This window comes from Asterias amurensis, chromosome 6, assembly GCF_032118995.1.
Source record: "Asterias amurensis chromosome 6, ASM3211899v1".
Lineage (NCBI taxonomy): Eukaryota > Metazoa > Echinodermata > Asteroidea > Forcipulatida > Asteriidae > Asterias > Asterias amurensis.
In genome coordinates, this window is record NC_092653.1 from 13899028 (window position 1) to 13914776 (window position 15749).

Consider the following 15749-nt stretch of genomic DNA (forward strand, 5'->3'; position numbering starts at 1 on the left):
TTACACCATTGAAACGAATCTGCTTTGTGGGAACCCTTTGTAAAACTTTGAGGTTTTATTAATAATACAACCTTAAAATTCAGTATTACTTTCGACAAGTGTTTTACTTTAATCAAATATTGGTGAATTTAGAACTTGTGGCCTCTATGGAGTCCTACTTCTTTGCCTTACTACGGAAGAAAGAAAAAGCTTGTGCTATAGAGTCCTGCCTAACTACCTTAGCTCCGATCCCTCCTCTTCGGAAATCTTCTCCTTGGTTCGATTCCCCAGCCTGTCTTCCATGATCCTCAGATTTCTTGGACTCTAACGAAATCCCCTCTTCGGAAGTACTTGCAGACACACCCCGTCTCATGTTCCACTTTGCAGAATCACTTGGAGGAGCGAACTCCTGCGACCGTTTTGACATGTTAAACAGGTCGTCGTAACTTTCCGTGGACGCAAGCCTTGTGATCATTTTTAAGAAACACTTGATAAGTTCACAAGATGAACATTTTCAGAAAAAAAAATGACTTTTTCAGGTTCACAAGGCTACAGAAAATTTTTATAAGATCACAAGGCTATAGAAAAATTTGATAAGTTCACAAGGCTATATCCTTGTGATTTTTTTAAAATTTTAGGCCCAAGTAAAAAAAATAAAAAAAATAAATAAAAAGTTTGTATTTGTTATTGTTGTAATTGTAACTAATTGCTTGTACATTTCATTGCCGTACATGGATGTATGTGAATATTATAACTGTGGTCATTTGTATATTGTATATTTAAAAAAACAATATTTGTACAATGAATTGAATAAAGTACATGTATCTACCCAATAGTAACAAAATATTTTGTAAAAATAAATCGTGTAATGACTGTTTGTTTATAATTTATATCATGTGAGAAATCTAACAGTTGATTGTAAATGGATAAAGTTATTATGCGAATGTCGAGTGCAGAAGGTTAAATAAAAAAATAATTAAAAAACGCGGAAATTATAAATATACCTTGTTCAGCTAACCCTAAAAAAATGTAAAAATATTACCTCATTTTCATGAAGGCCATAAACAAACTATAAAATACAAAAACAGGCAATTTGTTTTACTGCATGAGGCAAGGTAGTCTCAATTTAGTTCACGAAATACATGAAATACCTAAAAAACGTACAATTTTAGGTTCATAGTGTGTAGGTTACAGAAAGCAACAGTAAGTTTGACATTCGAACAAGAGTTAACTAAGTTTTTTTAAATTACAACATTATTTTAAATTGATTTCTCCTCAAATTTAATCATACATGTCATGATGAAAATTTACCGTAAAGTTAGCTAACAAGTCTACTTCAGACCTTGGTCAGAATTTACAAACGGAAATTAATAAACCATTTTATTTTCTAATAAACCTTCAACCTTTTCCTTCGGTTTTTTGTTTTCATGCTGAATATCTTAACTTACTTTTTACACAATAATCAGCACTCTAACTACTTAGTCTTTTAAAACAAAATTCTCAGATAATTTTAGGTCAAGTTTCCTGTAAATCTCGCCAGCAATCCTTCCTTTAAATCCATCGTGCAAATTGTACCATTATTAAGCACACAGAAATTTAGCAATGTAGGATATCAATAATGTCCGCCAATATTCACTTAAAAAAAAAATAATTGAAGTAAATTAAAAAAATAATGGTTACAAAAACTCAAGTGTGATATTAACACATTATGGCATATTTCAAATGTAATGAATGCTTTCTTTGTAAGAATAAAAATAAATACAAATTTTAAGTGTGCTCAAAAAGTGTAACAAACCTACTTTTAGCGAGAAAAAAACAATTTTTTTTGTCTTGGCAATAACCACAAAAATGTACACGTATGTAAGTGTCATAGTGCCATCTTGTGTCCAGTCAAACTTTTGTGTAAATAACAGATTTTCCCAACACTACCATAACTTTTAAAGCAATTTCATGGTCAACTATACATAAAGTTCCAGCCTCTTCTCACGAAAGATAGGAAAGGTAGTGACAATATGGCTATGTCATTACATGTACATCAACTGAAAATGTAGCACAACAAATCACCAAAATCCCTGTCATGTATCATCCTATCATCTGCTCTACAAAATGCACTGATTGTTTCGACTCGTCGATCGACTAGATGCAATCGAGTAAAAAACTTCCTGCATGCGTGACTGCGAAAGGTTGGCATCTTAAACTTGCTCCTAGTTGAACATCCACTATTCAAATACTGTACACAATGCTTAAATATATATTACTGGTTGGTGTCTGAAGACATTCCAGGATAAGTACAAGTGTTTTCTCAGATAAATTTACAATATCATGAAGATAACAAATATCATTGTGCAGTTTGTAAATCCATCCAAGAACGATTTTTTTTTTCTTTCCCGTATCGTTGAACATCACAGCTGTTTCAAGTTGGTTTTAATAAATGTTTATCCTATTCAGAAAATTCAGAGTCAACAAGTTTTTGTTGATTGGTGGAGTTTGCTCTTGTAGATTTATTTATAATGACTTACTTAGACAATGATTAGGCGATTCTACGTCTCGTCAAAGAGTGGAGTAGCATCCCCGCCCATACTGGGCGCCGGAGTGGTAGAGATCGACATGGGACTGGGCTCTGGGTAGGGACTGGGCTCCGGGTAACGCTGCTTCGGGCTACGGCTGCTGGAGTAACTCTTGGGACTGGGTTGTGGGTAACTCTTGGGACTGGGTTGTGGGTAGCTCCTTGGACTTGGTTGGTAAGAGCGACGGCTTGTGTTGGCTGGGCTGGCCGAGGGCTCCTTGCTACTCTTGCCGTGGTCCTGTCGACGGGAAGCCCACTGAGCGGCTTGGCTCGCCCAGTCCACGGCCGCTGAGCCAGATCTTGAGGGTGGAAAAAGGAAGGTGGATGCGTTAGTCTCAACTCTCATCAAAAATGCTTCGTCAAAATGCTTTCACAATTTTATGGGATTTGAATAGATGTCAAATTTGCATCTGGTAATTTAAAATCTATTAAAATTGTTGTGGTACATAATGCTTCAAAAAAAGACCTAAGTGTGGCGAAACCTCGGTAAGGTTTGCTGTGAAGCGATGTAAGAGATATCTTTTGAGAGTGGAAGAGCTGGTTTCTGCTCGACGTTTCTATCAGTGTTTTTCACCAGAAGACGGTCAGAGCCCACCAATCGAAACATCAAGCAGAAACCTGCTCTTCTCATAACCACCTCTACTCTAAATAGGGATTTAGTATCACAACAAATCTTACTTAAAGCCATTGGACACTTCCGGTAAACAGTATTGTCCAAGGCCCACACTTCGTGTATCACAACTTATATATAAAATAACAAACCTGTGAAAATTTAGGCTCAATCGGTCATCGGAGTCGGGAGAAAATAACGGGAAAACCCACGCTTGTTTCCGCATGTGTTTAAAATAAATCTGTTATTCTCAATATCGAGAATTGATAATTGTTTTTAGTGTTAAGGAATAAGATTTCAAGGGAAGTCTTTCACCATTACCTTCTGTAAACCCTGTAAATTAATTGTAACTCTGTGAACTTTTCATTATTGTTCTGTTCAGAAAGTGTCCAATGGCTTTAACGCTACATTATTATTACTATTCTAGAGAAATACACATTTGATGATCAGTTACCTTGAAGAGCTGGTCCTTTGAAGTTGTTGCTGTATAGCAGAGACGACCTGCTGGGTGGTGGCTGCACTGTTGCCCCAGCTGCTCTGCTTGGGGGTAGGTTGGTACTGGGGGGTCCTCATGGCCACCTGCTGGGGGGTCTGGCCTCCTGGGGCAGTCTGCGGGGTGCGACCAGGATTCTGCTGGGGTGTCCTCATGGGGTTGATCTGCGGTGTTCGCATCGGGTTGATCTGAGGGGTGCGTATTGCATTCTGTGATGGAGTCTGAAGAAAAAATAATAGGATACAAGTAGAAACATTAACTCACAACTCCAGTCTACTCAACTCAATTGGCTTAAGTGATGTCAAATTATGTCTTTTCGCATGAAAAATGTACCCAGACCAATGCACTTGGCTTTAACTTCAAAGCAAATGGCAGTCATTAGTACACCGATTTGCACAATTCGGAATCTACATAGTATGCTTTTAAAGGCAAGGTACTAATTTGGGAATTGTCAAAGACCAGTCTTGTCACTGTGTGTATCCCATCGAAGTTGCGAGAAAATGCTGACAGAAAAAACACCCTTGTTGGACGCATTTGTGTGCTTTCAGATAGGAATAAAAGACTTCTAGCTAGAAGTCATTTATTATTTTAGTGAGAAATTACCAATGTTTTATACTATCAACAGCTCTCCAATGCTCGTTACCAAGTCTCAGTTTTTAAGTTAATATTTGTTTTGAGTAACTACCAAACGTGTACCTTCCATTTAAGCGGGTGTGTGTGTTTATACATGTATTTGCCATTGAACTCAATGGATGAGCATTTACTCTGCCTGGAGCAGTCAGCAGCCCAACTGGTTTGCTCTTGATCCAGTTGCATGATTAGGGTGCACTGTTTGGACATGGAATTACTTAGAGATAACAGGTGTGAGTTCATAAACAGGAAGTGGATGTATTATTCTGGCTTCTTTCTTTAAAGGAGCTTTCCTGTAACATTTTTGTGAAACATTTCAGCCAACTTTTTATACTAAGGTGAAAGGCTTCCTGGGCTAGTACTTGTACAAACCACAAATAAATTCTGTCAGCCAAACACTGGGAAAATTGTTATGTATTCAAAAAGAAGAGGAGAAAAAACAAAAATAAATAAATAAATGCCATACCTGCATGGGCTGATATGAGGGCGTCATCCTGGGCGTAGACAGGGGGTTATTGGTCTGGGGCGTGGCATACGACGGAATGTTGGAGTAGGCCCCAGAGTACGTGCCATAGCGGGCGGCTGCGTTGATCTGGGGCGTGGCACCAGGGGTTTGGCGTGGAGTAGCTATGCTCATGCTGGGTGTGGCGTACAGTTGGTTGAACCCTGCACCAGATTTCTGGATCATCGGGGTGCCTGGGAAAATCAAACAAGACAATTACTGAACAATATCTTAGTAAGAGACAAACAATAAAAATCACATTTTCAAAATCATTTCTAAAGTCAAGATAAATAATGCATAAAAATCACATTACAAAAATCTCATGGTAGGCAAACACACAGCAGTTGCGACTTTTTTTGTGTTAAACTGGGGAATTCTTTAGGAAAGGGAATATATAACAATAGCAAGTCCAAACAACTGTGCGTGACAAAGAGTGTGCGTTCCTGCACAAACCAGACAACAATATTCATAGTGCGTTGACCAGTACTCCAGGTTAAGCTTGGGCGATATCACGATATTATCGAATATCGCGATACCAATTTGGAAACGATTTCGATATCGGATCGATTTGGTTTTAATCGAAATATCGATATATCGCGGTACATCGTGATATCGATTAAATATTGCAATATCGCGATGTATTTCCTAGCTGATACATCTTGCACCCCATAGGTTTGGAGTAAAACCAGAAGAATAGGTCATTATAACACCTCTCTTGTGCTATGACTGTCTCTTCTACAACTTTCACTGGGAGTTTGAAGACTGATGATGTCAAATTTAATTAATCGCGATTATATCGAATATCGCGATATATATATCGTGAATAAAATAAATCGATATCGCCCAAGCTTACTCCAGGTATACTATGGATGTGTTATTAAACCCCTTTACATAGTGCCTCGAAAAGGGTTTACAAGGTGATGCTGTGCATTCTGCAGCTAACCAGACAAGGAACACCGGGCAAACCTCTCTACACTTAAACGTTCCATCCGATTGGCAAAGCATCAATATTACCAAAGTGTCTAGTGCAAGGACACAATTGTTAAGAACAGGACCCACACCAAAACTCTGCTGATCAGAAACACCAGAGATTGATAGAGTCTAGTGCAATAGACCGCTCGGCCACAAATCGCTCCATGATGAACTTGAATACAAAAGCAGCAACTGGCTTACCCATAAATCACCCCACAATGAACTTAAATATTAAAGCAGCAACTGGCTTACCCATAAATCGCCTCACAATGAACTTAAATATTAAAGCAGCAACTGGCTTACCCATAAATCGCCTCACAATGAACTTAAATATTAAAGCAGCAACTGGCTTACCCATCAATCGCCCCACAATGAACTTAAATATTAAAGCAGCAACTGGTTTACCCATAAATCGCCCCACAATGAATTGAAATATTAAAGCAGCAACTGGCTTACCCATAAATCGCCCCACAATGAACTTAAATATTAAAGCAGCAACTGGCTTACCCATAAATCGCCCCACAATGAACTTAAATATTAAAGCAGCAACTGGCTTACCCATAAATCGCCCCACAATGAACTTAAATATTAAAGCAGCAACTGGCTTACCCATGTAACTGTAGACTGCTGGTGTTCTCTCTGGTGCAGCAACCATTGGAGTGCGATGAACACTTGCTGGAGTGACTCCTACATAAAAGAAACAAAATTTAAATAATACTTGCGTCATTGTCCTAAATTAAGGTTACGCGCAAGTTTTGAAATTGTCAAAACGCTTAAAGAAGCCTGGATGTGCAGACAAAACAAGTACGAACCCTTATAAGTAATTGCGTGGAGTATTTTCGTGCAACACACAACAATTTTACACTGATGCAACAGTATTATATTGAGTACATGTAAGTAAAGTCAAACAGAATAATCCATCTGCCCAGGGAGCAATTATAGTTAACCAGCAGGACATTTCTATTCAGAACTGAGAAGTCTCTCGAATTCCCCAAATTCCACTCTGTATCAGTGGAATAAATAGCAAGTTCTCAAAAAACAAAATCTACACAGCTATGATGTTACTGCAAACCAATTATACATTGATACCTAACCATGCAACCCCATAAGCCTTTTTAAGGTATGGCAGACGTGATAGGAGTGAACCTTTTGGTTTGGGTGTATACACACAAATTTACCCAAACCCAATAGTGTTGTACATGTAGTATTGTGTCCGCCATATCTCAAAAAGGCTTATTTAAAATATGAAAGACTTCACTAAAGAGGGGGGCCTCAAGGGGGAAGGGGTTGGGGGTGTTTCACTCACCAGGTATAGGGTCCCTGAAGTGTTCCTTGAACCATCGATGGAGTGCATTCAGTGTCTGGTGAATCTGCCCTCTGTAGCGGTAACCCTCGGGTGTGATCGTGACAAACTCATGTCTTGCTTTACTGCGTGGCTGATAAGACAACAATAATTTCCCTGGATAATCCTGAAAAGAAAAAAAGAGCGTGAAAACTTAGAATCCAGTATGACTGGTAGATATACAAAAGATTAAAATGAACCTTCAAAATTATTGATCCCTTTTTTTTTACCATTGAAGGAAGCCACTCCTATAAAAAAAAATAAAACTTTTCCAAACTTTGGTTTTGAAGAATAGGCTTGGCGTGTCTTAAAGGCACTGAACACATTTGGTAATTGTCAAAGACCAGTATTCTCACTTGGTGTATCCCACATATGCATAAAATAGCAAGCATGGAAAATTTTGACTGAATTGATCATTGAAGTTGCGAGAAAATGATGAAAGAAAAAACACCCTTCTTGTACAAAATAGCGTGCTTTCAGTTAGGAATAAAAGGCTTCTGGCCAGAAGTCTTTTATTATTTTAGTGAGAAATTACCTCTTTCTCAAAAACGATGTTACTTCAGAGGGAGTCGTTTCTCACAATGTTTTATATTATCAACAGCTCTCCGTTGATCGATACCAAGTAAGGTTGTATGCTTAAATATATTTTGAGTAATTACCAAACGTGTACAGTGCCTTTAATAATGAATAGCGGATATGCAAGAGGTCATGCACAGCCATATGGCCTCATTACAGGCATAATATTTGGCCCTTGAAAATTTTGTGTAGCCTATTCAGGCTTTTTGTCATGATTTTGTTGCTTTTCCCGAGGGTGACAAAAAATCAGAAATCAGCTTTAAAGGCAGTGGGCACTATTGGTAATTACTCAAAATAATTATTAGCAGGTTTTACCTTACGTGGTAAGGAGTAATGGGGAGAGGTTGATAGTACATGTATAAAACATTGTGGGAAACGGCACCCTCTGAAGTGTAGTTTTTGAGAAAGAATAATTTTTCACGAATTCAAATTCGAGACCTAAGATTTAGAATTTGAGGTCTCGAAACCAAGCATCTGAAAGCACACAACTATGGTGACAAGGGTGTTTTTCTTTCATAGTTATCTCGCAACTTCGACGACCAATTGAGCTCAAATTTTCACAGGTTCGTTATTTTATGCATATGTTGAGATACACCAAGTGAGAACACTTGTCTTTGACAACTACCAATAGTGTCTTTAAGTAGGAAGAATATCATGCTGTCCTTAAATAAGTCCATAAAATCTTCCAATAGGCTTGCAGACTCTGACTGCATAATGCAATTACCATCACTCAAAATAAATTGGGGCTTTGAATTGTAGATAATGAGCTTGATATAGAAAAGATAATTAATATAAATAGAAGCTTACTTTAGTGAAACTCATGAAGTACGGGATACGCGATGGCTGTTTGCGCTTTTCTCCGCCGAGGTGCTTCTCCATGATTTCCCGTTTGCCGCCCTCAGTGTCTCGGTAGTACTTGTGCTGCATGGTATCGCGAACGTACGCTGCCATGGGCTGGATGTGACGAGCGATGATCTCATCAAGATCTTCAAATTCCTGCAGAGAGAGAGAGAGAGACGATGTAAATATACGATGATTATTTGAAATCTGTCACATACATGTACATTCAGGAATCATAGCTGGTGTAAATGCTTTTTCATTTCAGTGTATTTCATTTTATTTTTTATTTCTGGTTGTGAAGTCAAGGACTCTCAGAAAAGCGAACTTAGTCACTTTGAAGAAAAGACAATGATGAATGCTTCAGTTTGAGATGTGGGAGAGGAGGAAAACTTCCCCAAAAAATATTTCAAGGAAAACCGACACAGTCAGGCAGGGACTGAAAACCTAATCCACAACAGTGGGATTTGAACCGGGGCTCCAGAGGTGAAAGGTGGGAAAGATACCACAATGCCAACCAGACCAATCTAATGCCAACATGACAACCTCAAAGGAAGGTTAATTTTTTGGTAATCCTTCGTATAACTAATGGCAGTAAAAACCCACTTGGTTAGAAGTAGCTCGGTCTTTATAAAGCTCATGATAAACATTTCACTTGAAGTAATGTGGTTATGGACAAATACATGTATATCAGTTTCTAACCCCAAAATTTGAATTTGAAGTGTGACTGACTAAAAAGAAATTCCAGAAGACAATCAGAGCATACTGATCAAAACGTCGAGTTGAAACATACGTTTTTTTTCAGAGCCATCCTAACTCATCAGGGAATATCATTACTATATAAACCTTACTATACATGTATGACCTAAGCTTTTCAGATTGTGTATTCCAACTATGGATTATTCTTCCACCTACCTCACTGCCGATCCAAAGTGACGTCCCAAGACTAAAGACATTCTCTTTGCCTTCTTCTCTGACATCAATGTGGGCGTAGATTCCTTCATCCACCTTCCACGTGACAGTCAGGTGGTCTCCTCCCTTCAAAGGTGAGATGGACAACAAAATCAACAATTAGGCTGTGAAAAAAAACCCCTGAACTACAAGCACAAAGCATAAAACCTTGCGAGTGTGAAGCCTGCTTTATACATACATGTACCTCTATCTTTGGTTTTAAAAGCCCTTCTCCCCTGGGGCGTTCTGTATGGTTTTATCTTCATATTTTAATGATTTAAACAAAACTATTTGTTATTTATTTATTCTATTTTTTAATTTTTTATTATTATTTTTTTTTTTGGGGTAGGGTTAGGATTAAAAAAGGATTTCCGGGTTAATGCATATTTATGTGATGATCCAGCCCAACCACTACATGTAACTTGGAAAACGACTGAAAGTTTGTGTAATTTCCCTTCATCACATACCTTACTGCTGGGCCTGATGACCACTTCACCCAAGTCCATGTTGATTAGAAGTTTCTCTGCGTCCTTGAATGTGATGTTGTGGAATGAAGGATGGACAATAACTCGCTTCACATACGCTAAACAAAAGTAAACAAGAAAATAGAATTAGCTGATGCAAATAACTTGCCAACCAGAAGGATTGAGTTTATAAATGCTAAAAAATAGTTTTAATGGCCTGACGTTTTGACCCTAGCAGAGTCTTTCTCGAATGCTAAATCATTGTAAAGAAAGAAAAAAAAGGGGAAAAAAACCCCTCAAAAACCTGGTTATTTTGGTGGTTCATGAACGGGGTCTATTTAATTAGGAAGAAACTATAAACAAAAAGTAAACTTGCAGCTATATCCATGTTACAATCTCTTAGTGGGAGTGTTGGCTCTGAGAAGAGCCGCTGTGGTATCTAACCAGGGGTTTCCTTTAACTTTTTTTTTCAATCGCCCGCCGGGCGAGTCAACCAAAATTCTCGATCGCCCGCAGGTTTTTTCACTAGCCCACATGTAATTATACACAAAATTTTCAAAACGAAAAAAAAAAAAAAAAAAAAAAAAAAACACGAAAGTGAAGCCCTTAAAATTGCTTTTTTTGGAGGATTTTACATCTGAATTTTTACCTTAAACTATCCCTTTTCCATCAACAACAGCTTTAATGACTTCGTGGTTAGGGGGTCATTTGATTTGATTTGAACATGTTTTGAACTCCGTTTGCAACAAAATCTTCATGAATCAACGATCAGTCAACAACGCACATCGAGAAATAATTCAATGAACTTTGCCCCACAACGCCCTCTGTTGGCAAAAGTTGTCCATGTTATTGGTTGTCCAAGGCTGTACATTGTGCACAGTCTGCAGTCATTATGCACAACGTTCGGCAATTCTTTACTCCGTTCGTGAACGTGTACTGCATTGAAGTCTAGTCAAGAACATAATGAATATGGAATTATTAACAGCCATCAACGGCCAATCACAGCGTGCAGAGAGTTGGTCAGAATGGACTTTGGACGACTGTGTGCGTTGTGTATGTGCTGTGCATACTGCATGGATGTACCACCAGTGGGCGACCGTGTACTGTGAGAATACTCGGCACCATGTGGTTTGTGCATCGTGTTTTCAATTGATTGTACGTGTTTTCTGAAACGAACGACAGCAATTCCGGTCCCGATCACGACAAAATTAAATCTAGCAAGTATCTAGAATTGTCAAACTTACTAATTTAAAAGCTTTAGTAAAAATTTTCTGTGGGATTTTGCCACTGAACCCTCATTTATATGTGAAAAGGAATAATTATTTGACTCGCCCGGCGGGCTAGTGAGAAAGGGTTTTCAGTCGTCCGCCGCTATTTTCACTCGCATTTGGCGATCGGGCGACCGCTAATTTCGAACCCTGCTAACGATTCAAACAGTATACTCTGCTCGACTTCTATTTGGTGGCATGGTTGGCGTGTGAGTAAAGCGCTCGCCTCTCACCAAGGTGACCCCGGTTCGATTCCCAGACGGGGCCATATGTGAGTTGAGTTGTTATTGGTTCTCTGCTGTGCCACAAGGGTTTTCCAGAATATTCGGTTTTCCTCCCTCAGGAAAAATCAAACATCTTTCGATCTTGGCTGTGCTCCGTGGTCATAATGGGTTGATGTGGCTGGCAGCCAGAGGCGCCCTTGTAGCCGCGTCCTTCGCAATTCAGCTCTTAGCTGCGAGTAAGGATGATTAGCCCCCCAATTTATTATTACAATTATTAAACTCTCTAAACCCATAGGTGCTACAGGATTGAGAAAGTAGCATACCTTCAAGTCTAGCATTTGGTACATGGGTTTATTCTGTCTGTACAACTGTTGAAAGCTTGTGTACTGTGCACTGTCACTACAGTCTCATGTGGTTGGCAGGAGAGTATAGCAATTTCCCCCAGTCTTCCGTACTATTTTGTGGAAAGGCCCAGTTTGGCAGAAGAGTACATGTAGGCTGATAGTCTCCACTGTCTCATGTGGTATTTTGTAAAAAGAGCCAGTTTGGCAGAAGAGTACACTAATACTCACTACAGTCTCCTGTGGCATTTTGTGGAAAAACCCATTTTGGCAGGAGAGTACAAAAAACGGCTATAGTCTCCAAAATATAATGTGGTGTTTTGTGTAAAGAGCCCGCTCGGCAGGAGGATACACCAACAGTCTCCACACTCTCATGTGGTATTTTGTGAAAAGACCAAGTTTTGCAGGAGAGTACGCCAACAATAATAGGGGTTGCTTCATCCTAACTTCTAAGCAAAGGTTTGTTGATGATGTGGTCCTTACCCTGAGCAGACTTCTTCTTGGTGTCTTCGTCCTTCTTCTGGTCCTTCTCGTGGAGGTTGTGGTCGAAGAAGTTGTCCCTGGCCGGGGCGAACTCAGCGTTCTTGTCCTGGAGGTCAGAGCTGCGACTCGTCAGGTCCACACGGAAATGCTCAATCTCGATCTTGGTGATGCGACAATGCAGCGTCATGCCAACCTTATTTTCACAAGAATTTCAAAAATGATTATCTTGGAATTTTAGTTCTTCTGGGCTTTACGTTTGGGGGTGAAAATGTACACACCCATAGGGCTTGTAGATGTAGCTGGGTCATTCCGTATCAATTCAACACGCTTTTGGACCTGACCTTCACGGATTTAAATGAAATTCGGTGTGCTGATTGGACTTCCTGAAAAATGCCCAAATCCCAAACTTTATGTAATTCGGATCATTATTTTGGGAGAACTTTTGACTAATTAGCATGACCTGCTATGTTTGGACAATCATACATGTATCTCCAAAAGTAAAACACCTACCGAGATAATATTTACATCATTTTGAAGCTTTTGACATGGCCCACATTTGATAACATAAAATCAAAAAATGTCCATGCACCACTGAAAAAATATGCAAAAATTTGACCTTTGACCTTGACATGCGAAAATGCATAATTTTGAAAATGCGCAATTTTTTTTTAAATGCAAGTTTAAGATGTAAGCAACATTATTCTGAAAAATTGTGATGGACACTCTCCGTAGTATATTCTCCGTTTTATTCATATGGAAGTAAGTGCTAAAACTAAAAGAATTTACTTTTTGGTAAAAGTAGATACTTTAGCATTTTAGTAAATACTTTTAAGTAACAGTTTTTACTTCCTTTTATTCATATGGATGGTAGTAAATACTTAAAATTTTCAAGTAAAAGTAAGTACTACTTTTTATTCATACGACCCATTATGTCAACCTCTTTTTTTCTCAAATTCTTTGAAGTAAAGCAGCCCCATAGCCAAACTCCCATTATGTTTAAAAAGCAATGGAAAAACATAACTACATTTTTTAAAGATGTATTGCAACCACTAATCCAGGTCATGTACATGTAGTTGGGTAATAATTCTCTGAAAGAGAGTTTCTGGTTCACGTAGCAAGCATGCTTGTTTACAGTTTTTCAGGCTTGTGAGCTACAGTGATTAGGCATCCTTGTTTTCATTACCAGAAATATATAAAAACAATAATAATATGGGGCTAGACTAAGTTCCCCTCCAAGCCTCAACTTTCTAACAATAAAATGAATGAAAATCTAAAATGCAATCTGTCTGATACCTTGACTCTTTCCTCTGGACTGGACACCCTCTTGTCGCTGATCATCTTAGTCGGGATGAAGCCCTGAATCCCGTTGTCCAGACGAACTCTGACCCCGACAGCCTGACCCAGACAATTTCCACCATCGAAATGGCTCCATACCTTCACAAGAAAAGAAAATGATAACAAGTTTGTGAAAGTAGAAACACCAAAAGATTCGAGAGAATGAAACAAGAGTTTTAAAGGCACTGGACACTATTGGTTATTACTCAAAATAATTATCAGCAAAAAACTTCACTTGGTTATGAGTAGTGGGGAGAGGTTGATAGTATAAAGCATCGTATGAACGCCTCCCTCTGAAGTAATGTAGTTTTCTAGAAAGAAGTTATTTTCCACTAATTTGATTTCGAGACCTCAGATTTAGAATTTAAGGTCTCAAAATCAAGCATCAGAAAGCACACAACTTCGTGTGACAAGGGTGTTTTTTCTTTCATAGTTATCTTGACCATAGTTATCTCTCTTTCATAGTTATCTCAACCAATCGAGCTCAAATTTTCACAGGTCTGTTATTTTATGCATGTTGAGATACACCAAGTGAGAAGTCTGGTTTTTGACAGTTACCAATAGTGTCCAGTGTCTTTATGTCCCATTGCTTATTGACCATACCATCTTCTTTCAATGCTAATTTTAACCCCTTTTTGATATTATTGATCAGGAGATAGTTGCCATTATAAAGTAAGATATATTTTGGCAATTACATTTACCCACAAATTTGTTTTTGAAATTGTCACCCCTGTTGGCCTGTTTTGGCTTGTTTCTCTATAATGATGATTCCGATAGCTTAATCGCATCACAAATTTTTCTACTGTCAAGAGGAAGTATCTAGAGAAAACATACATCTTGATATTTGGCAACAAGATTAACAGTTCTATTTTGAGAAAGTTCGCATAAGAATCCTCTTTGTTCAACATGACTCATCAGCTGTGGACATCTCACAAGCAAGACATCTAGTTGGTAAGACACTGGAAAGAACTCAGGAAAGTACTGATTATACAGCGCTAACACATATTAGCGTAAGGGTAATTATAAGTAGTCTTTATCCCGATGCAAATTTAACATCTACATGTATTACAGCAAGACCGCCATAACATACCTCACTGAGTTCCGGAAAGTCATCTTGCTGACAGAATGGGCACTGCCACAATCCAGTCTCATCGTTCCTGACCGGGTTAGCCTGGTCTAGCTGATCCTTCTGTGGTCTCCGCCTGGCAATGCCAGTCACTGTACACAGCACCATCTTACCTAGTATCATAGAAAGAACCAGGCATTATTCCTACATCTGCCTGACGGTACCTAAACACCGTCTGTCTAGGCCCATGTAGCCATTGAGGAAGGGTCTATGTACTTTTTGTATGACAAAAAAACACAATGTCCACAGATTTACAATAAACTTACACAGTTTGAAGATAATGATAACAGAAAGCTTCCCTGAAAATATTACTTGCTTAGGTGCTGTACATGTACATGTAGTTTTTGAAAAATCAGTAAAACAATGTCATGAAAATAATTTTTGTCTCAGTGATTATGAGGCGAAAATTATTTTAGCATGTATAAAATGTGTTTTCATGACATTGTTTTACTCATTTCTCAAAAACTACAGCACCTCAGCAACTAATATTTTATGGTACGCATTCTACTCCCATTATCTTCAAATGGTGTAAGTTTAACGTAAATCTGTGGACATTGTGTTTTGTGTTACAAAAAGTACCCAAATCTTTTAACCATAACTGCTACATAAAAGATTGGGAAGGCATTGCCAAACATGATACTTGGTCCTTAGAAAGTAGGAGACTTTGTTTGAGTGCAAGGGCTGACCAACATGTACACATGGTGCAGGCTTCAATAGACTTTTCAATAAATAAGTAGGATTTTGAAACTTTGCGTGGTTGGAGTAGAATTAGGTTTGCCGTAGCACCAAGTGTTATACATGTAACATTCCTCTTTTGAGTTGTGTTGGTTCTGAAATTGTCAAAGGGCCCAATTTCTAAGAGCTACTTAGGCAGAAAATAGTGCTTAAAACTATTCTGCTTAGCACAACTAAGCATGATACCAGTTACAGTTTCTTCATGTTAAATGGTACTTTAGCTGGTAACCTTATTCTGGTAAGCATCATTTTGTTGCGCTTAGCAACATGTTATGCTTAAGCAGCTCAAAGAAATTGGGCCAAGTTCCAACACTA

At 38.5% G+C, this 15749-nt stretch overlaps 1 protein-coding gene across 1 annotated transcript in view; it reads right to left on the reverse strand.

Annotated features, from left to right (window-relative positions):
• Positions 1 to 36: 36 nt before the first annotated feature.
• The window catches only part of LOC139938089 (transcription elongation factor SPT6-like), a 51167-nt gene continuing 35454 nt past the window's right edge, over positions 37 to 15749 (reverse strand). Inside the window, exons 29-39 of the mRNA XM_071933470.1 lie at positions 14664 to 14812; positions 13532 to 13672; positions 12239 to 12431; positions 9926 to 10041; positions 9423 to 9545; positions 8478 to 8666; positions 7059 to 7221; positions 6362 to 6439; positions 4745 to 4974; positions 3610 to 3869; positions 37 to 2844 (exon numbers count right to left, since the gene is read on the reverse strand). Coding sequence (XP_071789571.1) covers positions 2520 to 2844; positions 3610 to 3869; positions 4745 to 4974; positions 6362 to 6439; positions 7059 to 7221; positions 8478 to 8666; positions 9423 to 9545; positions 9926 to 10041; positions 12239 to 12431; positions 13532 to 13672; positions 14664 to 14812 — 1967 coding nt within the window. The 3' untranslated portion in view covers positions 37 to 2519. The remainder of the gene's footprint in view (positions 2845 to 3609; positions 3870 to 4744; positions 4975 to 6361; positions 6440 to 7058; positions 7222 to 8477; positions 8667 to 9422; positions 9546 to 9925; positions 10042 to 12238; positions 12432 to 13531; positions 13673 to 14663; positions 14813 to 15749) is intronic.